This window comes from Gallus gallus, chromosome 4, assembly GCF_016699485.2.
Source record: "Gallus gallus isolate bGalGal1 chromosome 4, bGalGal1.mat.broiler.GRCg7b, whole genome shotgun sequence".
Lineage (NCBI taxonomy): Eukaryota > Metazoa > Chordata > Aves > Galliformes > Phasianidae > Gallus > Gallus gallus.
In genome coordinates this window covers 12,736,529-12,757,450 of record NC_052535.1, presented here as the reverse complement: position 1 = coordinate 12,757,450, position 20,922 = coordinate 12,736,529, and the positions used below count along the sequence as shown (strand labels likewise).

General features: G+C 43.5%; 2 protein-coding genes across 3 annotated transcripts in view; one reads left to right on the top strand and one right to left on the bottom strand.

The window, feature by feature from the left end:
- FGF16 (fibroblast growth factor 16) overlaps positions 1 to 8,237 on the bottom strand; it is a 16,895-nt gene extending 8,658 nt beyond the window's left edge. For both annotated transcript variants that reach the window (XM_040698847.2, NM_001044650.2), the window contains exons 1-2: positions 7,823 to 8,237; positions 1,659 to 1,762 (exon numbers count right to left, since the gene is read on the bottom strand). In XM_040698847.2, coding sequence (XP_040554781.1) covers positions 1,659 to 1,762; positions 7,823 to 8,096 — 378 coding nt within the window. In that variant the 5' untranslated portion in view covers positions 8,097 to 8,237. The remainder of the gene's footprint in view (positions 1 to 1,658; positions 1,763 to 7,822) is intronic.
- Positions 8,095 to 20,922, top strand: LOC121113219 (translation initiation factor IF-2-like). Its single transcript, XM_040699779.1, has 4 exons — positions 8,095 to 8,250; positions 8,731 to 9,432; positions 10,018 to 10,099; positions 18,452 to 20,922. The coding sequence occupies exons 1-4, from the start codon at positions 8,095 to 8,097 to the stop codon at positions 18,472 to 18,474; spliced, it is 963 nt and encodes a 320-aa protein (XP_040555713.1). The 3' UTR covers positions 18,475 to 20,922.

Here is a 20,922-nt window from a genome sequence, read left to right as displayed (position 1 = left end):
ATTTTTATTTAGGGTAGATGTTATTAAAGTAGTGAAGTGGAGAAAGAAGGGTTAACAATCCTTGCTAGTCTTTGATTTTCTCATATAAAATTCAGCATCCATATCTCAAAAGTAGCAAAGGGGACTGCAGCAGTCTCAATAGATGGGAATGGGAGAAGAAAAGATGACAGTAACTCATAGTTTATTGTTACTGTTCTCTATGCAGACTTTATCTGAAGGCTTCTCTGTATGCACAGTACACAAGTTTCAATTTCTACACTATGAGATTACTCTGACTTGGTTAGAGGAAGTATGTGCCTTCCACTTTGGCTTAAAACTGCTTTATTTTATTTCATTTCAAATTTACTGTGATCCACCCCTAAAAATCTGTATTTTCGCACAGTGCAGTGCTGTAAGCTTGAAAGGCACTTTTTAAAGAACCACACACGGGTGATGGGTTGAAGTAGAAGTAGTGGGCATCTGACCTAAAAACACTGGAGTCCATCAAACAGAACATTTGCCCTAATAAAAGCTACCTAGAATGCAACTAAGTTTTCAAAATAGAAGTGATTCTTCTAGCTAACTAAAAATAATTATTTTATATTGAACTGATTTAAATAATTAGGAATTAAATTAAATTAACCTTTAGGTTAATTAAATGTAGCTAGTAAGATGTGACATTTTGGCTACAATGCCAGCACAGCTCCCCTTCCCTGCAGCCCTGACCCACCTTTGCACAGTGCAGATGCACTCTTTTTGGGGCTAGCTTAGGGTGGATAAAGGGCATTACAAGTTCTATAATGTTGGGCAGAAAAACAGCAAAGTGTATTTCTGCTGGTTCTATAGCAGAGCGAGCTGCTTGCCAGAGCAAGGAACCACAGCTCTAAGGCATATCCCAAATCAAGGGAGCAAATGACTAACAAACTTCCCCTCTAAACCTGAGCCTGGATTAGAAACAGGGTATTTCTGCTTTGTGTATCCTACAGCAGTGCTGAATGAGGTAGAATATCCCTATAGGTGATGCTAGGGAGGATTTTATAGGTATTGAGCTTGTGTTGAGAGAAACTAGCAAGAAGTTTACATGTGGCTTTTGGCAAAACACAGAAAACTCTCATCTGAAAAGGGCACTTCCAGATAGTTATGAGAAACTCCCCCAAACTCCCAGAAGGGGTTGTACAGAATGTTATAACAAAAACAACACTGAGCCACACTTTCAGCTTCCATTAGAGAACTATAATATAAATGTCAGATCTGCAGATACATGCAGATCCCTATCATGTGGACAATAAAGCTGATGTTAATCATGAAACCACACCATCAGCACCTAGTTTTATGCAAAATTTCCAAACCCCTGCCTTTAATTGACCATTCCTGTCCTGTTTTTGAAGGCTGAACCACAACAAACCCCACAGCATTCCAGGCACTGCCCCAAATGGTGCCTGTGCATAGCGCTTCAGGGGCTGCACCCTGACATGGACCATCACAACGTGTGTCCCCCTCCCTGTGACTCTATACATCACAGCTGTCATTTATACAATAACAGCAGTGGGTGAGATGGAAGCATGTGGCATCATCAGAGGCCTGTGACAGGCACAGCTTGTGACACCAATGAAGCCTCAAAGCCCATATTGCTGCATCTCTTACATAGAGTTGCAATCATCACAAGATCTTAAACTTACCGACCCATACAGCTCGCCTCTCTCGTTCATGCCGAGGTAGAGTCCTGAATCCACCCCACGGATACTAACCAGCCCCACTGCCAGGCTGATGAACTCCAAAATCCCTGAAACAGAAAAGCAAAGCAAATCACACAGATGATAAAATTGACACCAGGCCCAAGTGGCAAACACAAAACAGCTTTTCCAGCTATAGAGCTTCTTACAGACCCTGCTTTCTTTATTTATAACTGCGCAGTTCTTAAATCTACACTCCTACATGCATGCAGTCTTGTAAGTTTTTAATCCATTTCTCCTCAGCATCATGAACTTGGTTTGTCCAAGAGGAATTACCTTTCCTAATGAGAAAAGGATTGCTCAGCTATTGTTTTTGTCACGCACACAAAAAAGACAAATGTAGACATTTGTGCTTGCCCGATCAGCAGTTTTTGAAGCCTAACACCACATTGGATTTCTCCACCAAAAGCAAAGTGACCTTTCTCCCCGTTGGGCTGCTGGTATGAGAAGACAGTCCCACACACTTCCAAGTAATCGTTACAATAGTGATAAGGAAAAAGGCACTATCGAGGTGTCTGTGAGGGCTTCCCTGTTCCTGCAGCTCTGGTAAGGTGCTTGCTATCTCCAAACATATACAGATGTCATGGATAAAGCCAAACTTCAGACACACACAGGTTGAAATGCACCTTCCTCTGCAGCTGTTGGCACCGGGGAGCTGCTGGTTCTTCTCCCAGGCATCGTTTTGGCCAGAACTGCCCTCCTACCCTGTGAACCTGCTCCAGCCCCATGTCTGCTCTATTCAAACTTCACAGAGAAACCTTCTAAAGGTGCTATAGATGGACTGTGTTTGACTCTGAATGTATCACGTGCTGCTGGTCTAGAGGTTCAGTGCTTAGGTAGCAGTAGAGGAAGAGGGTTTTCACCATCCCAGGTATGTCAAATGAATAGGAAAGATGTCTCCTCCATTGAAGAGGACAAAGTTGCTCTAACCTTTAGCTTGGCTCCAGGTGTCTTAATATAGCTCCCAAAATGTCCAGTCCTGAGCAATTGCCCCTTACTGCTCTGATCAGGTTACCTCCTGATCCTCTTAAATGTATGCCTTGGTCTAAAATCACCACATGACACACGGCCACCTGAGCCGGCTGACTTCAGCGGCAGTCAGCTCTCAGCTCTGGAAATGTATCTTCTGCTTGGTCAGGTGTGGATGTGGTGACTTTCAGAGGGTAACCGTGTCACCACCTAAATATAGGGCAGATACATGGAGATGGACACCTTTGCTCAGCACAGATTGTCAGGCAGATTCTGGCAGCTGTGCTAGGGGCAAGAATTCCTCTTTCTGCCTCACATCAGGCCTTCTGTCCTCCTTCTCCTGCCTTGCTTACTCTACAGCTTGCGTGTCCAATCCAGCGCTCCCCGCAGCCAGCAGGTGCTGCACAGTGGAGACAAAGTATGAACTTAAGAACTGGAATTCCTTGAAACAAGCAGGGAAACAAACAGGAAACGTTTTTTAGATCAGTAAAGAATTTTTCCCAGCTGAAATGCATGCTTGGCCACACTCAGAGCAGGATAACCTGTCCTCCCTTGGGCTTGCGGTGATCAGTGTATTGCCTATTTGATCCTCTGAAGCAGAAAGCAAACATAGTCTTTACAAATGTCCTCTGTTTTCTTCAAGGTTCTCCAGCAGGATCCAGAACTATTGGCTTTCTGGAGAACTCTTTCTTTTTCCTTCACCCCTGGGGACATATTGACAGGAGCAGACAGTGCCTTCACAAGCCAGGCAGGCAAACCAGGACCTGGCTCTGTTCATATTGCATCTGGCTTTGGGTATTCGCATCTGAGAAGCATGAGCTGGGATGGAACAGATGCAGAATAAAGGGTTTTCTTCTGCCTCCACTACCCACCACTCCTGAAACATGGAGCAAGTTACTGAACTGCTGTACACTTCCATGTTCCCAGCTGTACTACAGACATGATGTCAGCCGCTGCTTCTGAATAATGATAACTTCACTCCCCTCTTTTTGAATAGTGGTACCATTATTCAGAAGAATAAAGTAAAAACTAATATGGGGGAAAGGACTACATGGATACCTAGAAACAGACTGTTTCCCAGGCTGCTGACAGGTCAATGGTCAAGTGAAAAATATCTGGTAACTGGAGAGCTGTAGATAGATCTTCCTACAGGCACAAATGTAGTTCTCAGCAACATTTCTTTCTTTTTTTAAATTTTCCTTCTTTCATGCCTAGGAAGCAGGAAAATGTTCCTTGTCCTGTTAGGAACTGAGGGATGTTTAAGGAAGGGAAACTGATAGCTTTTTGTGAGTATACCCACAAGCAATGCTCTGTCTGTGGCACCTGAGCCCAGGAATCCACAGAGTTGGTATGGGCAGCCCAGGAGCAGCACTGACCCCCTCTCATCTGGAGCAGATGAGGTCTATGCTCGCTGTTCTTGGAAACAAGACTTCTTCAAGGTGGGCCTGTGATGATCTCTTCTGACAACATCACTTGTAATACTTCCTTTTTCTGATCTCTGTGTGGCACTGAAAGATGTGCACTGAAGATAACTATGTTGAAATAGCATTAAGAATGTAACTTAAACCCACGAAAGTCAGGAGACAGAGTGAAGGCTGAAAAAAGTGGGCAGACATCCACCCTGTCCTTAACTCACTCCAATTACTAGACAAAATTGCAGCTTCGTACATGTGATCTGCAGTAGCACATGGAGCAGACACTGAGGCCAGATCAAGAATTTTCTTTCAAATTGTAGCAGTGGTTTTTTGTGGTAGACCTCCCTTTTTTAAACTTTTTTCCTCCCTTTCTCTTTTTCCCTTCCGCCAGGACTCACCTCATTTTTCATGCTTTGATTATTCATTCTGTTTGTTCTTAGAGTCTTTCTAGATGATATTTGGAGAGATTTGATTAAGACTCCAACTGGATTCATTTAACACCAAAGCACTCAGTAATCTCCCAAGTGCTGTTGCAGCCAGACCCATGCGCTCTCACATTACTATAAACTATCCCTCAAAGAACAATTCAGCTCCTTGCACCTGTCTCTTCACACACAACTATACTGATGAGTGGGGCTACAGAAACGACCTCAGATGTTGTATTAATGTCTACAAACTCAAAGCTTTGGCTAAAAAACCTCAACAACTGTTCAGTAACAGGTGCACTAGAGTCTGAATGTCAAAATCTACTGCACAACCTTCTCTGGAGGTTTCACTGGCTTCTCTAAGAGACTCTGTTACGGGTCCATTACCAGATTTGTACCCAAGAAGAGCTTTTTTTTTCTCCCTTTATCAGTCTCCAGTACAAACTTGAGGCCGTTTCCCTTCACTTGCAGTGAAGAGTAGCACTGTTGGAGTCACCTGTTGGATGCTGGTGTAAAACAGACACAAGGTAGAAAATGAGTGCTTCCTGGTGGCAGAGATTTCTCTGGAACTTATCTCACTTTTCTTCTCAGGATTCTTCTCATAGGGGTGTTGATGTCAGTCCAAACCCTCTCCAGCCTTTGACCATTCTTTATTTCCTTGTACAGGAAGGTCACTAGCAGACGCAGTGAGAACAGACATGATTTTAAAAATGCTTCCATTTTTTTTTCTGGAATGGCTGAGGTGGAGCTGCCAGTTCAGAGAACTCTTCTGGGCACTCATTTACTCTAAAAGAGCTTTTTTCCAATGGCCCTGGAGGGCTTCACCCTGCACTAAGCTTCTTCTAGGAAAAATAAGCTGCATGCTGTTGTTCTTGTATGAATCTGTATTTTTACAAGTATAAAATGTCACATTCCAGAAGACAGGTGTGACTTCAGAAAGCTCCAATCAACAGATGAGAGGCAATGGTTACTGTGATTGCTCAGGCATTGTGGGTAGATGCTGCTGCAACTTTCCCCGTGTCCCATAATGTATGCCTTGAAATCTGTGGTACAAATGAATTCCTCCCTTTACCTTCATACTCTATTCTGTATCACCAGGGCTTTGGCTCATTCTTTTCCTTTCTAGAAGACTTCTCTGTAAGTCTGTCAACTTCAGGGCTGACTGTGCATGGGAGGGTGCAGATACTGTCTGCCTTTTTCCTGAATGCTTTCCAGCACTCAGAGATGGGGATACAAAGTCCAGTTCCCACCTACATCCCATCTGCAGCTGGATATGTGCCTTTGCTATGGCATCCCATGGAGCCATCTGTGTAGCAAGCATGGATGAATAATACGCTGATGTGATTGGGAGCACCTTCCAGCCACGTGTGCTAGATTCACCAAACCATCATACTGGATTTCTGTTTCCCCAGATTTCAGGCAGCTTTGAACTGCTACCCTGAAAACCTCTCTACCTATCGTTCTGTAGTTCCCCAGAACCGTGCAGGCTGCCTATTTCTGCAATAAGTTACTGCTTTCTGACTGCTGCATGCAAAATTTAGGAATGCACTGATACATGACATCCTAATATGAACCATACCAGTAACATTGGAATTTAAATATTCATGGCTACTGAACGCAGATGGTGAATACTGTGTGCCAATACGTTATTGCTTTGAGTCTCTGCTGAAGCGAGGTTCAGTCCAACTTTATCTGAACATGAGGATTCCAGTCTAATCCTTTGGGGCTTTGTCATGCAATTACAACAAATAACTATTTATTTTACACTGCCTTTGGGAAAACCCTGAAGCAGAAAACTATAATATTTTATATCTGAAGTCTGGTCTAGTTTACGTAGCTGGATGCTGACTGCTAAAACACTTAGGGAATGCCAGTGTTTCGATTTATTGAACACACTGTGTGACTTAAGCTTAAGTGCGCAAAATTCATGAAAAGTTTTAGCCCGTTTAATGCATTTTTCCAAAGTTTGTTTGGAAATGCATTCAGTTTTTAAAGAAATGGAACTGAGAGAAGCACTGCCATCTGAAACAGTTTACTGTATAAAGATAGGTAAAAAGAACTGATATAAAGGCTACGTGGCAGATTAAACTAAAGAGCAAACAGATGCCATGGGTTTGCTTTCAGTTTCTTTTAAAAGGTTAAAGATATGTGTCTTTCGGGGGTAATTAAAGAACACTTGCCCCGTGAGCCTATTAGTACCTTACTCTGACCTGCAGGTTATGACTTTCTTGTTGATTTAGGCAAGGACACGCTACACACACACCTGGTGTTTATGGAAAAGCACAGTTTGCAGATAAGCTTTTCCAATTGTTCCAAAAACCTGCCTTAAACTAACAACAACTGCAGCATCAGCAGTAGTGTTCCCGAAGAATCAGAAAGGACCGGTTGCAAACAGTTAAAGTCAAAAAAAGAATTCCCTTCAGCAAGGAGTTAAATCGCTTGAAAACTGCAACAAGTCTCGCAAACACTTCTTGCAACCCGTTGACAACAAAGCTGAGATCACTGGCATGGGACTTGTTGATAGCTTACCCAGACACCTGCACTAGATGCTGAAATAGCAGGAATTTTTCTTAGCTGTGCTCAAACTTACTGTACTCCTTCGCTTGTGGCTTGGGATGCATTTTTGGAAGATTACATATGGTCTCATTAAAGATCCCTACTCTTGTGTGACACTGATACAGGCTCTGAAGTCTTCCAGCTTTATCCCATACAGCCAGGTAAATCCGCAGCGCTCTGCCTGTTGTTCCATCTTCTCGTTTCAGAGGTCCCCTAAGCATTTGTCCCCCTTCAGCTACCCCTCTCCTTTCCAACAGCCTCTCAGAACCAAGCTCTGACACCAATCCAGCCAGCCCATCCCTGCCTGCTTCGGGGGAGACGGTTCTAATGAGATTCGTGCAAGGGGAAGAAATCATATTCGCTCATAGATATCTGCGGTGGCCAAAAGAAAGGTGGAAAAAAAAAAAAAAAAAAAAAAAAAAAAGAAAGAAAGAAAGAAAGAAAGAAAAAGCCAGGAATTTCATTTTCCGTTGTGCTCCCTCCTTTCTTTTGCTGCTACCTTCAGCGGTGCAGCCAGAGCTCGGCTGCGCACCCCACGCCCCCCCTCCGCTTTTTTCCTCTTTCCTTTCCTAAGGCACGTTTCTGTGCACCTGCGGAAGGGTTGAGAGCCGGGAGGGCAGCAGACGGGAAATAAAAGCGCCCGCACCGCCGGGGAGCGGGCGCTGTGTCGGAGGCTCGTTCCTCCGCCCCGGGCAGCGAGCGGGCACCTGCCGGGCCGGCACCTGCCGCCGCGCCGCGCCCTTACCGAAGCGGCTGTGGTCCTGCCGGGTGCCGTGCACCGTGCCGTTGGGGAAGATCTCCAGGTGGAAGCCGGTGCGGCAGTAGAGCTGCCGCCGCCGCAGGATGCCCTTGAGGTGCGCGAAGTCGGTGGGGGAGCCCCGCTGCAGCCGCCCCTCGATCTGCCCCAGGCGCTCGTTGAGGAAGCCGGGCGAATCGGCGAGGGGCAGCCCGCCCAGCGCGGGGGGGAAGCCGTGCAGGTCGGGGTCCAGCGCGCCCAGGAAGCCGCCCACCTCGGCCATGGGGCCGCGGCCAGGGCCGGCCCCGCGGAGCGGCCTCCGAGCGCCGAGCGGCCCTCAGGGCGCGGGCTGCTGCCGCCCGGCCCCGCGCTGCCGGCCCCGGCCCTGCGCCGCGCTGCCCGCGCCTCCCATCGCTGGATGTGTCCCGCGCTCGGATGTAAACCGCACTTATATACGTACACACTCCCCTTACATTGACATATTGGATATTTAAATGCAAGCCACACCTCACTGGCATCCCCTTTGGCTATGGGTTGTGTGTGTGTTTTTTTTTTTTTCTTCTTCTCGATCCATTTGTGGTTGGCTTTTTTTTTTTTTTTTTTTTTTTAAGCTTCACTCCCTCTTTTATTATTATTAAAAAAAAAAAAAAAAAAAAAAAGGCAGGAAAAAGCTACACATTGCAGCGAGGCGCAGCGGCTCTTGGCAGGTCCGCGCCGCGCTGGAAGCACGGAACCCGCGCACCCGGCGCTGCGGAGCGGCGCTCCCCCGGCTGCCCCGCTCCGTCCTCTCCCGCCCCCCTGGGCGCTCCCCCCGGGGCATGGCCGTGCCCCCCACCCCGCAGTAAGGGCACCGTGGGGAGTTCGAGGAGCGTTTCTCAGCGGGATGCGTATGCGCTGAAAGCGATCTTTCTGAAAAGCGATCCTGCGGGTTTTACGGGCGGGTTTACGAGCGGCGGGCGCTGAGGGGCCGGGGCGGGCGCTCCCCAGAACGGCCGCGGGCCCGCTCCCCACCTTCCTCGTGTTGGAAACAGGTGTTTCCGCGCCCTCCCCGGCCCTCCGACACCGTATCCGTGGCAGCAGCTGCCGCCGCAGACAGACGGAGTCAGGCACGAGGAGACGTGCGGGCCGCGAGGGGAGGGAGAACACCAAGCCCGGGGGCCGCGCCTCAGCCCCGCGCCTCAGCCCCGCGCCTCAGCCCCGCGCCTCAGCCCCGCGCCTCAGCCCCGCGCCTCAGCCCCGCGCCTCAGCCCCGCGCCGCCCTGCCCGCCAGGCGGCGCTGCTGCTCACGCCACTGCCTCTGCTCGGGGCCGCCCGCCTCGGCGGTGTGGAGCGGGACGCGGCCTTCGTTCCACGGTGCCCCGCGCTGGGCCGGAAAGAATCATGGGCAGTTCCCCCCAAAGAACCAGCGAGCACACCAGCTCTGCTGCTTGGGCCCCTCCGTGCCGCAGCCTCTTCACAGCAGGATATCAGTGGCCAGAGCGGAGGCATCGCTTCTCCGCTCGGTGGGTCTCTCCCCTCAGGAGGGCTCACACCTCAGCGAGTCTGCCGCAGCGACTCCTTTGCCAGACAGCCTCCTCCGCATCAGAGGGTTTCTCCCCTCACGGGTCTCCTGTCAGCAGGTAGCTGACCTCAGGAAGCCTCACCCCTCTGCGGGTCTCTTCCCCTCAGAGGGTCTCTCCCCTCAACTTGTGTCCTTTTGACCCCTCACGAGTGTCTCTCCTGCCTCTGTGGGTCTTTCCCTTCAGCACTGAGTTCCCTTCAGGAGGACTTGCTCCTCTGCTAGTCTCTTCCCCTCAGCGGGTCTGTTCTCTCCCCTCAACGCGTTGCCCCTCAGCCAGCTTCCCTCTCCTCAGGGGTCGCTCCCTTCAGGAGGATTCAGCCCTCCGCAGGTCTCTTCTCCTCAGTGGGTCCCTGCCCTCGGCTTTCCCTGTCAGTGCGTCTGTCCCCTCATAAGTCACTGCTATGGTGGGTCTCCCCTCAGCAGGCAGCTCTGTTCATGAGGACTCACCGCTCTGTAGGTCTTCTCCCCATCAGCAGTGTTCCCCTCAGCAGTCTGTCCCCTCACGGGTCTCACTTCAAGGGATCTCTTCCCCCTCAGAGGGTCTCTCCTCTCAAGAGGTCTCACCCCAAAGCTGCCGTTCCCCACATCTGCCTCAGGGCAGTGGGAGAAAGGGTCCATGACATACAGCCCCCTCTGCCCACAGGCCCGGGCAGTTCTCTGTCGTGAAGACCTGAAGGAAATTGTGATATTACCACATGGAGTATCCACACGTGCATCTGCAGAGGGTGAGGGATCTGGTTTTTTAATTGGAGGTGGGGGTGTTTTTTCCTGTCAGAGCTGTGGCTATAAAAGGGGTGTATTTGATGCAGAACTTGACACATGAAGCCTAAAGCCATGGGTGTTTTTAAAACATAGTCTGTTCCCGAGGCAGTAAAATCTGCAGAAGTGTGTGTTGGCTATTTGTCATGTATGGTTACATGACACTGTCTGCAGCATTCAAGCACCCCACAGCAAAGATTGTATTTTTATTTCTGCATTTTCTGTGTGAAGACTCAGGTGTGGCTAAGTGACTGAGAGAAATAAACTGTGCCTGATGAAAATGAGAGAAGTGAACATCCCAAACTCTGAATAACTGCTAAGGATATAATCCTGTAAACACTGTAAATGTAATGCACGAAATTCACATAATATGAGTGTGAGTTTTGCCTCTGGATTGGTAGTGACAAGGACTTCACCTTGTTTCTGACCATGTCTGGAGGTAGATCCTACGGGTATTCTGAGTAGAGAGGAAAAAACAGTTTTTTCATCAAAGGACTGGGTGAACTCAACAGATCCTTCTGTCACTGACTTCAGTACGCTCTGGGTCTGTTACAGTATCCTTAAACCTAAATCCATACAATCATTTAGAGGAATCCTTAGGAAACTGAAAAGGTAAACGATTTCAATTACGTTACAGTAAAATCCAAGATAAAGTAAAAACCACAAACCTCCATGCTTAACTAATGCATATCAAAAGCAGAGAAATCCTTCATCCAAGCTGACATTCCTCACTTAACTCTCCATGATTATGGTCAGCTTTTGAAGTGTCCTCAATACATTTTATTGAGAAGTTGTACCAGCTGGTACAATATGTCCTATTTAAGCATAACAGGATGCAGAAAAGGTAGTTTTCTCTTTTCTTTTTTGTCTTTAATTTCCTGGTTTGTTTACATTTTTACTAAGCTGAGGAAAAATCAGAGAGAGAGTTGTATCCTGTGTTGTTTGAAGAGACAAGGTATGTATTTTGAATACTCAAATCTAGAATAACTCCTTTGAAAGAAGAAATGTGTTTAGCTATTTTCTCATGTATAAGATAGAATACAGTTGTGCACTCAGCAATTACGTGAATGAAGACACTTGTAAACCATTTGCATCACAGTACATCATGTGTTACATGTGTTACAGAATTGATTTTCTGCTCTGCTGTGTTCTAGCTTATGCAGTGACCCAGGTTTATTCTATAGTTAAAGGTTGTATTGTCTACTTTGGTAACTGAAAAGGTTACTGCCAAACTGTTCAGCCTTTTGATTTATAGAAGAATAACCAGCAATATTTATTCTCGATTGGCCAAAATGAAACTTGCATACCCCTTGCTATATGCTGTAGAAGTGTGTGTTTAGCAAGGTAGTAAAAAAAATAACATTTGTTTGCAAAATAAGTGCTATTTGCAAAGAGCAGCCAGATTTGGTATCTTGCTATAAAATCAAAAGAAGAGCAGGACTGGGGTCAAAGCAGTGAATTAATTGGAAAAGAAACAAGTGAATGCAATATCAGTATACCTAGATCCTTGTATATCCTTTGTCTGAGGCAATTCCATTTGGCAAAGAGAAGGTCAGGATAGCTTAAAAAAAAAAAAAAAAAGCAAAGTAGCAATGACCATAAATCAAGAATGAGATGTGAAGAATATCTGAAGAAAAAAAACAGCAGAGCCTTGTACTTCAGTAAATAATATTTCTGCTTCCCTAGCACCTCCCACCTCCAAATCTCAAAACAATTTATGTACACTAATGAAGTAAGACTCAACCAAGATCACTGTGCATTTGCTCTTTTCCAGACAGTCTTTTTTTCCACTAAGAGATGTTGTTCAGAGGATATTGATGTCTTTCTGCATTTATTTGGGATATTGAATGTGCAGCAGCTCTGCTGGAGCAGTAGCTCTGACCAAGTATCTGTATACCCAGAAACCAGACACGTCCACTCTGCATGTGCAGGGAGTCCTTCTGCCTTTTGTTGTGTGGCGACCATCTGTGCTGCACATGCAAGGAATGTCTGAGGTTTCCTGGCAGATAAACAGGGCAGCCCCCTTTGTGAGGGGGTGAATAAACAAATTTTCTTAAGAGGGGTAGAGGATGGTTTATTGTTTTTTATCTTTGGTTGTTTTTACTTAGACTAGTATTATTATTACCTTTTGTAGTACCACTTCCAGGTCCTAAACCCAGCACAGGCCCTGTTTGTGCCCGATACTGCATTAGGAAGTGTGTTACAAACATTGCTGCCCACTTTTGTGAAAGGATTTCTAGTGGAAGGCAACCTGAATGAAGCAACAGGATCAATCAGCATATAGAAGGATGTGTATATTTTTGTGGTGAGTTTAGAAGTGGTGGCAGAATTAAAGTAAGGGTCTAAGGATAAAGCTCTAGACTTGCCCGCATCTTAGGAGCAGGTGCCTAAATGAATAATGTGATTTTCAAAAGGGGAAGTCCCAGCTTCTCCAGTTGTTTATTTTAGTGTCAGACATGGATCTGCTGCTTGTAGTAATCCCAACATGAATTAATAAGTAGTAAGCTTGCAGAACTTACTGTTCTGGCTTACCTCTGACTCACATGAACTTAATTGGCAGATAATTCTTGCTTCTAAGATGGCTTTCTATAGTGCTTAAGGGAACAAGTTGCATACAAGCAGGTCTAAATGAACATCAGAGCTTTGCTAATCCTCATGTACACAGCTTTACCTTAGTTCTCCATTTGAAAATTGAAGGTGCTTATTCACTCTGAAAAGTATCCCTTTCCTTCTCATGGCTAAGCATAAGATTGATTCCTAACTTGAATTATTTACATTCATACCTTTCCAAGTACTACATGCTGAATAGGAGGAAGAATCTTTACTGGGGGTGAGTGGTGCAAATTACAATAATTTCTATTTAGAATCACAGAATCATAGAATAGCTTAGGTTGGAAGAGACCTTAAAGATCATCAAGTCCAACTGCAACCTAACCATACTGCCCTAACAACCTTCCGCTAAATCATGTCCCTGAGCACCACATCCAAACGGTTTTTAAGCACATTCAGGGATGGTGGCTCAACCACTTCTCTGAGGAGCCTATTCCAGTGCTTAACAACCCTTTCAGTAAAGAAGTTTTTCCTGATATCCAACCTAAACTTTCCCTGGTACAACTTGAGGCCATTTCCCCTCATCCTGTCACCTGTCACCAATGAGAAGAGACCATTTTTAGGTATGCTTTTCAGGTATTTGAAGAGAGCAATAAGGTCTCCCTTCAGCCTCCTCTTCCCCAGACTAAACAGCCCCAGGTCCTTTAGTCAGTCCTCATAGGATATATTCTCCAAGCCTTTCACAAGCCTTGTTGCCCTTGTTTGGATCTTCTTTGGAACATTTTTTCTTAGGATTAGTGGTAGAACTACAGGATTAGAGTTACCATTAGGTTTCTGTTTGGTCAAGTGTACCAGAGCAAACTTACCTGTATAATAGTGCCACTCAGTATATTATACACCAGTGCAACTTGCTATGTGGCCACTGATGGATGCACAGGCTTTCTCTTCACAGTGCTTATATCGTGCATGTACCTTTTACACTGTAGTTTATGCTGCAATTTCATGCCAAAACAGCAGCATTTCCTTCCCAGTGCAGTTGAACAAAGAAACATGACAGAAGTTAGAAAAAGGGTATCTTTGTAAAATTCTTTCATAGTCATTTATTTATTTTTTTAAAACCATTGTTTGGGAAACAATTAAGAAAAGGGTGATAAGTAATCTGTTATAGCAGGCTTCTCATCTGATTCATAGGATCATAGCTGCTAAGGAGTGAGGGCTGCTGAATTTGCAGTGAGTCACTTCCTTCTCTGTTTTCACTGCTGGTAAAGAAGAAGATAAGAAGGCCATTCCAGTTGCAAAGCATGTTCAGGATGCTGGAGTCTGTGGGGAACAAGATCTTTAGGGACTGTTTCACTCCCTCACGCTTTCCATGGCTTCAAGTTATACCCTAGACCTACAGTGTGACTTAAAGTTATAATCTGTTTTGAAGCACCTGCACCTGCACCGCGTGGCCACGATCAACAGGCTTGACAGGCATTTACTTCAATACTTCTCTAGAGAATTTTCAGCTGAGAAGCTCTCACTTGCCAGAATGTGAATCAATGTGTGGCTTACTGCTGAAATTTGGAGCCAGTTCCTTCTACTGAGTTGGTCTCTGTTGCTGTAGTTGGGTAATAAAAAGAAGGATAATATCATAACACATCTCTGGAAAGTATAGACTTAGAACATAACTAACGGAACACCACGTTCAGGTTCAGGTAGCCAGTTTCAGTCCTACTCAAATTAAAAAAAAAGTCAGTTATTATGTTACACTTAAAAGCGCATACCCTCAGCTATACCAGGGTTTTACAGAATTATCCAAGGCCATGGATGCGTGTATGTTTATATCTGTATCTGTTACTATTGGTCAAGTAGTAAAGAGTCGCAACAGAAGTCTGTCTAGCCCCATATCCTGCCTCTTGATAATGGCTAATAACTTGTGCATAGGAAGAATATGGAAAACAGGACAAGAAAAGAGTGATACTTCCTTTGGCAAGCCCTCCCAGCTTCTAGTGCTTTCTGGTTTAGAGACCTTTCTGAGCTGGAGACTGAAGCTGTATCATTGTTTTTTATACTCCTTGATGGACTTTTTTCCACAAAATTGTCTAATTGTTTTTTTGAAATCCACTTGTGTTCTTGGCTGACGTGACATCCCGTGGCAATAAGTTCAACAACATCATTAGGTATTGTGTGAAAATGAACTTCCTTTTGTTTGCTTATGAACCTGCTTGCTGTCTGCCAGTTTGAGTTGGTGCCTTACATTTTCTGTTAAGACTGCTTTTAAATAATCATTGTTGTTTACCTTTTTCATTGTGTAAGTGCTTGTCTAGAACTCTGTTGTTATTGTACTTGTTTTCCAGGCTGGATGGCAATGGCTTGTTTAAGGTTTCCCTATGCTAAGACTTTCCAACATCACTTGCATCTTTGGTATGCCATTGTTCTTGCCCTTTCTGAATATTTCCACAATGTCCGAAAATGTGCTCAGGGTTGAAGAGAGGAGTATACTATGGCTATGTAGAGAATAATGACATTTCCTGCTTTGTTCTCATTCTCCTAAAAATTGCTAATGGGATTGTCTTTTTCATACCTTCTGACTCCATTCTGATGTTTTCAGAGAATTATCCACTCCTCCAGGATTTTTTTGAGGAGTAGTAATGGCTGATTTAAAGAACAGAGAGGGTTGATCTTTCCTCATGCTTTTTTTTTTTTTTTTTTTTTTTTTTTGCTTTTTTTTTTTTTCAGTGATCTTTGAATAAATTTACTCTCAAACACACTCATTCACTGAATAAATTTTAAATTTCATTTTTGGGAATTACTTTTGTATTGTCAGTAACCTGCCTACATTTCCAGATCATTTATGGAATATAAAGCAGCAGTAGTCACCTCACAGGCCTTATTCAGAGTCCAGTGGGAAGCTCCCTACATCAGTGATGTTGAACATCTATTTCTCTTGGCTACAATCTTCTCACCAGTTATGACGTCACTTTTTCTGCCTGTCTTTCTTTCTCTTTCTTTCTTTCTTTCTTTCTTTCTTTCTTTCTTTCTTTCTTTCTTTCTTTCTTTCTTTCTTTCTTTCTTTCTTTCTTTCTTTCTTTCTTTCTTTCTTTCTTTCTTTCTTTCTTTCATCAGCAAGATTTGTTTATGAGATTTCATACCATAGTTAATAGTCTGGAAATTTCCCATATGGTACTGTAGGGTTTATCATTTAATGCCTTGTATCAGGTTGTTATTTTTATCTGTGCTGGTGCCTCAGTTCATTATCCTTGTAAAAGGGCTGTAGTTTTCTGTATTAAAAATAGGTACAACAATTAATTGAGCTTTCTTGCAATTGCCTTATCACCTAGGAGTGTTTTTTAGATACTTCAGTCTACTCTTGGTCCTGTGAACTTCATCCTGTGCCTGCAGTGCAGATTTACAGTTGGAGCAGAGTTTTGTATTTGTCTGTGATCAGGTTGGGATCTTTGGTGCAGTAGCTGAACTTCTCTGCCTTTCAAGATAGTGACGCTTGTTCTCTCTCTGGAGAACTAAAACTGGAAGGTAGTAGTATGTGAGGTGAAGTTGGGCAGTCTGTTCTGGGCATTATTCTAGAAGTGGGTGAATAGATTTTTTATGGGACAGTCAAAAGTGAACAGAGAGATAGAAAAGGGAAAAAGAAAACAATTTTTTTCCTAAGTATGCTAATTGGCAAAAGTTTAGCTTTTGTGATGACACTGAAGCTTTTCACACTCGTTGCTGATGTTTCATATAAGTAACGTTACTGTAGTTCATTTTTATAATAGTGGGCTGTCTGATTATGAGGAGACATGCAACACCCTTTTAAAGATGTAAACAGCCTGATTTGCTAATCATCTTGTAATTTCACTATGTAAATTTTCTGCACCTTAATGGTCTTATTCTTTTCTCCAGTGAATCAGTTAATTGAAATACAGCAAAATGCTCCTGTTTCAAAAAATCAGGTACTTTGCAGGGTTTGAACAGAAGAATGTTGTATGAGATTTGCATGATCCATCAACCAACTGCCCCACAAGTCATCTCAATACTTCTGGGAAGAGAGATATTAACTGGTTATGAAAACCATGGTAAAGGCATATTTTTAATGAGTTCTTCAAGTGGCCAAAGGATAGGGAGGAGGTGTCCGAGAGAACATCATCCTTCTGGACACCCTTTGAAACATGCATTAAGCTTCTTCAGGATGAGATGTGTCTCTTTTCAAGTAGGGCTACTTGAGTTTCACGACAGGAGTTTCATTAAAATGTCATGAGAAATGAGGAGTTAATGGAGTCCAGTTTGGATAGGACTCATCTTACACAACTGCAATATATAGTAATCACAGCTCATGTAGATTGAGTTTCATGTTAGATCTCAACGCGTTTATTTTACAGCATCTTTTGCTATGCTTGTATAGCATTGCTGATGCCTTTCTCTAGTTGAGAACATGTAGGAATGCAAAAGGCAAGTGGTGTGCTCAAGGAAGTGAGAGTCTGTCTTTAGTGCAGTTAACTGGTGCCTTACTAGCACTTAAGCTAGCTTTGTCTTAGTCCAAGTAGTCACTTGGATTGGCTTGCGTTCCTTTTGGGAGCTTCTAGCACCATAAGTCCTAAGACTGTATAGGGCCCCAAGCAACAAGCACAGGGGGACTCTGCATGAGCAATGCAGTTTCTGGGCATGCATGGCCAGCCCATCTGGCTTGTTGCAGCTTATATTCAACCAGTGCAGTGACCTGGCTGTGGAGCTTTTTTTGATCTAGGGATCCTGGAAGTGAAATACACCTGCATCGTGTGTTCTTTTTATGCTGAGAAAGGATAAGCCTCACTTATGGTTTCTTTCTCAAGTGATAGTGATAAGGTTTATTTTTCTCAAGTATGGGAGGCAAGGAAGCCACAAAGGCTTGGTCTGAATCCTTCATGACAAGAGGCTCTAACACGAGCCAAAATCAAAGTCTTACTTCAGCGTTGGGAGCTGGTGGTTCTGTTTCTGAATGGTATAGCTCTGAAGCATCATGAGCCTCAAGTTTTGCTTTTGGATGGGAAGCAGAAGTCAAGTTCACACCAAGAGGTAGTGTTGACCATAGTGAGGACAGAATCATTAAACTGGATACAGGTAAACCTAGATCTCAGAAATCTGGGTTCTTTGACCTCTGTTTTAATAGCGTAGGATATTTATGGCCTTGGCAAAGTTCAGAAAGGCAGTTGAAGAATATCTTCTCATGCACTAGTCTAAAAATCTTGAGATATACTGTAGCTGAGGTTTTCTAAAAGACTAGAAACTTCCCATATTTCTTAGCAAAAAAAAAAAAAAAGTCAAAATGTGAAAATTAATATAATAAAATAAAATACTTCTCAGAAACAAGGAAGCATCGATGTGGTAATTGCTTTGAAGATCTTGCTGATGGCAAGGCTGTGGTCTAACATGGTAAGAGTCTGCTTCTTTTGTTAGAGAAAACAGAATCAAATGCAGAAATGAAAATAAAATAACATTTCTACAGCTTTCTTTGTAAACAAATCAGATATGTAAAGACCAGACTGGATAAGAACACAGTGGCTTCCAAAAGGAATAACTCAGCTTGGGCTTGATAGAAGGAAATGATAGATCTCAAGTATGTGCTACCTCACAGGAAGATTGTAATGAAATCCAGCCAGCTCCAAGGGAAAAACAAAAGCTATTGATTTTATTCTGAGGAATGAAAGCGAAAAAGAGCAGATGTACAGATTCTTCTGTCCACTTATCTAAGTCAGCACTGCAGATTGCAATATAGGCTTAGCCTTCATTTCTTGTGCTTCCTCCTGCAGAAATACTCTGGCTTAGAGACTAAAAAGATTCAATTTAGGGTAAGAGAGAAGGGGAAATGAGGACCTCACACAAGAAACGACTTAAGCACCTAAAAGGTTTGTGTAATCTAATTTACAATAAAAAGATATTTACAATGTTATCAGACAAAGCTTAGCACTGTTAGGTTAAACAGCATATAACGTGATTAGTGGGAGAGTCAAGCCAGTGATGTCATACACATTCTCTGAACTCTTGGAATGGGCAGATAATGTCTCAGGCATTTATTTTCTTGTGACACATTAAAAAAAGAAACTAAAAGAAAAAAAAAAAAGAAACCTCATCAGCATAAAGATTTGGGGGATTGGGAGGGAAATGTGCATATACACATGCTCAACAGCTCACATGCATGCACACGGCTACAGGGGAGCTGACAACAGACAGTTTCTCACTTTGGAGCAGAACAACCTGTGGTTGCACTCCGCTAGCACAGTGCTATGTAGTGGTTAAAACAACCCTTGGGAATTGTTTAGAAGCTCTAAGTTCTATTCTTGACTATACCACAGAAGTGGTTTTGACTGCTAAAGCTTTCTTTGCCTCTGGTTACTCCATTTTTAACAAGTTAGTTAGCCATGCCCGTAAAGTGCCCTGAGTGAAGAACTGTATGTGGATGGAAACCACTGGCATTCTGTTCGTTATGCAGAACAAATACAGTTAGACCACAAAGAACTTTGCTGTAGATAACAGCAAGCAATTTCACAGTTAGTAATGGCCCATTCATAGAAAATTAATTTTTTATCTTTCTGTCTCTCAGACGCATGCAAAATGGTTTTAAAAATTTTGGCTAGACTAATTAATCTGGTAAGCAATATAAATCTCTGCTACAGGTTCACATCAAAGATAATCTAGCCCGTGTGTATCTTAAAGCATGCTTTAGTTTAAAATAGCTCTTGTTAAAAGCTTCCCTTAAGCTTTAGAATTATTGTAGTCTTTTTGAGAAGACAAATTCTGGAGTGATTCCATTCAAATATTTTACTCCTCATTTCCACTAGTGGCAATGAACTCAGAATCTAGCCCATATTACTTCATGCATGTTAACTTTTAATAGAAACATAGAGATTGCATAAATATTCTTTTGGTCATGCTTGTATAAATTGTTAAACTCTAGTGCAGAGATTCACTATTCCTGTTTTCAGTGGTGCGCGGATTGAATACAGGCTGGACTTCAGCTCGGATAGAAGTTGCAGATGTGAAGAATGAGTTGGGGCCACAGGCAGAGCTCAGAAAGCTTGTAGAGAAGTGATGGGCAAGGAAGGAACAAGTGGGCTTGGAAACTACGTCTCATGCAACGTCAGCTCTGCTAAAATAACTGCCACACTGGTGTGATTTGCATCATTTATCACAATGAATAGTTGTCATCTTGCTTGCAATGCTGATGTGTGCTTATGGCATTAATATGGATTTTTTGAGAAATGATACACATTATTTTTTTCTGACTGCAAGAGAGATGCCTCAAGAATAAATCTTTGTTGTTCAGAAAGTGTAAGCCCAGTGTTTATCTCTGTGGCTGATAAATCAGGAGCAGGGGCCAAATAGCATATGAACAAAGTGAAGTACTGGCCAGTTTGATCAGCTGTGTAGGGTGTACTAGTAACAACAGTGAACAAAAGTGAAGCCCACAGGTAGTCAGTTTTTTAAATAATTAAGACTGACAGTTTACTATGATAGCAAAGTTTAACACTGTGTAGGCCTGTACTGCGTCATAGATGCTGCTTATATGAAATAGTCTTCAAGCATTACACAGCTAATTCAGCAGAGAATTTTTATTTTGGACATTTGTTAGTGCTTTTTTCCACTCTTATTACAAATGGAATATCTTATTGTTGCAGATGGTACTGCCAATGGATGATTCTGAATGATGTACCAGAAAAACATTTAAAAATGACCTGGAGTAAACTCACAAAGGACTGGGTATCCCAGAAATATTCTCAAACAGAACATTTCCAGGAAAGACTATTTCTGACACTCCTTTTCAGAACCATGCACAAATAGTTATCTGATACCCGGGCAAACAAAAGCTGTGTGGGGGCAGATTGCACCCAGTGCCTTGAGTCTTGAGAACTCAGCTGTTTTATGAATGTGCTTGCACTACTGTAGTGAGATGTCCTGTGCCTCAGTTTACCCATTGGTAAAAAAGTGGGGTGTGAGACTTTGTATTGTAACTGGCCCAGGAAAATTATTTTGAATGATTTGCGACAAATGCCAATTAGGGACATACACAGTCCTTAAAGTAAGTCACTTCACAAACTGTAAGGCCTGAATATCTCTATGAACAAAATACCTTCCTCTCAGCTCTCACAGGAACCAAGTTAATTGGTAGGCCAATAACTATAATGAGGCAAAACCTGGGGTTTTGCATGTGTATACTGAGATCCTCCCCTTGGGGCCAAACTCCTGTTCCATATTATGAAAGCAGTAAAGGGTCTCCTCAGCA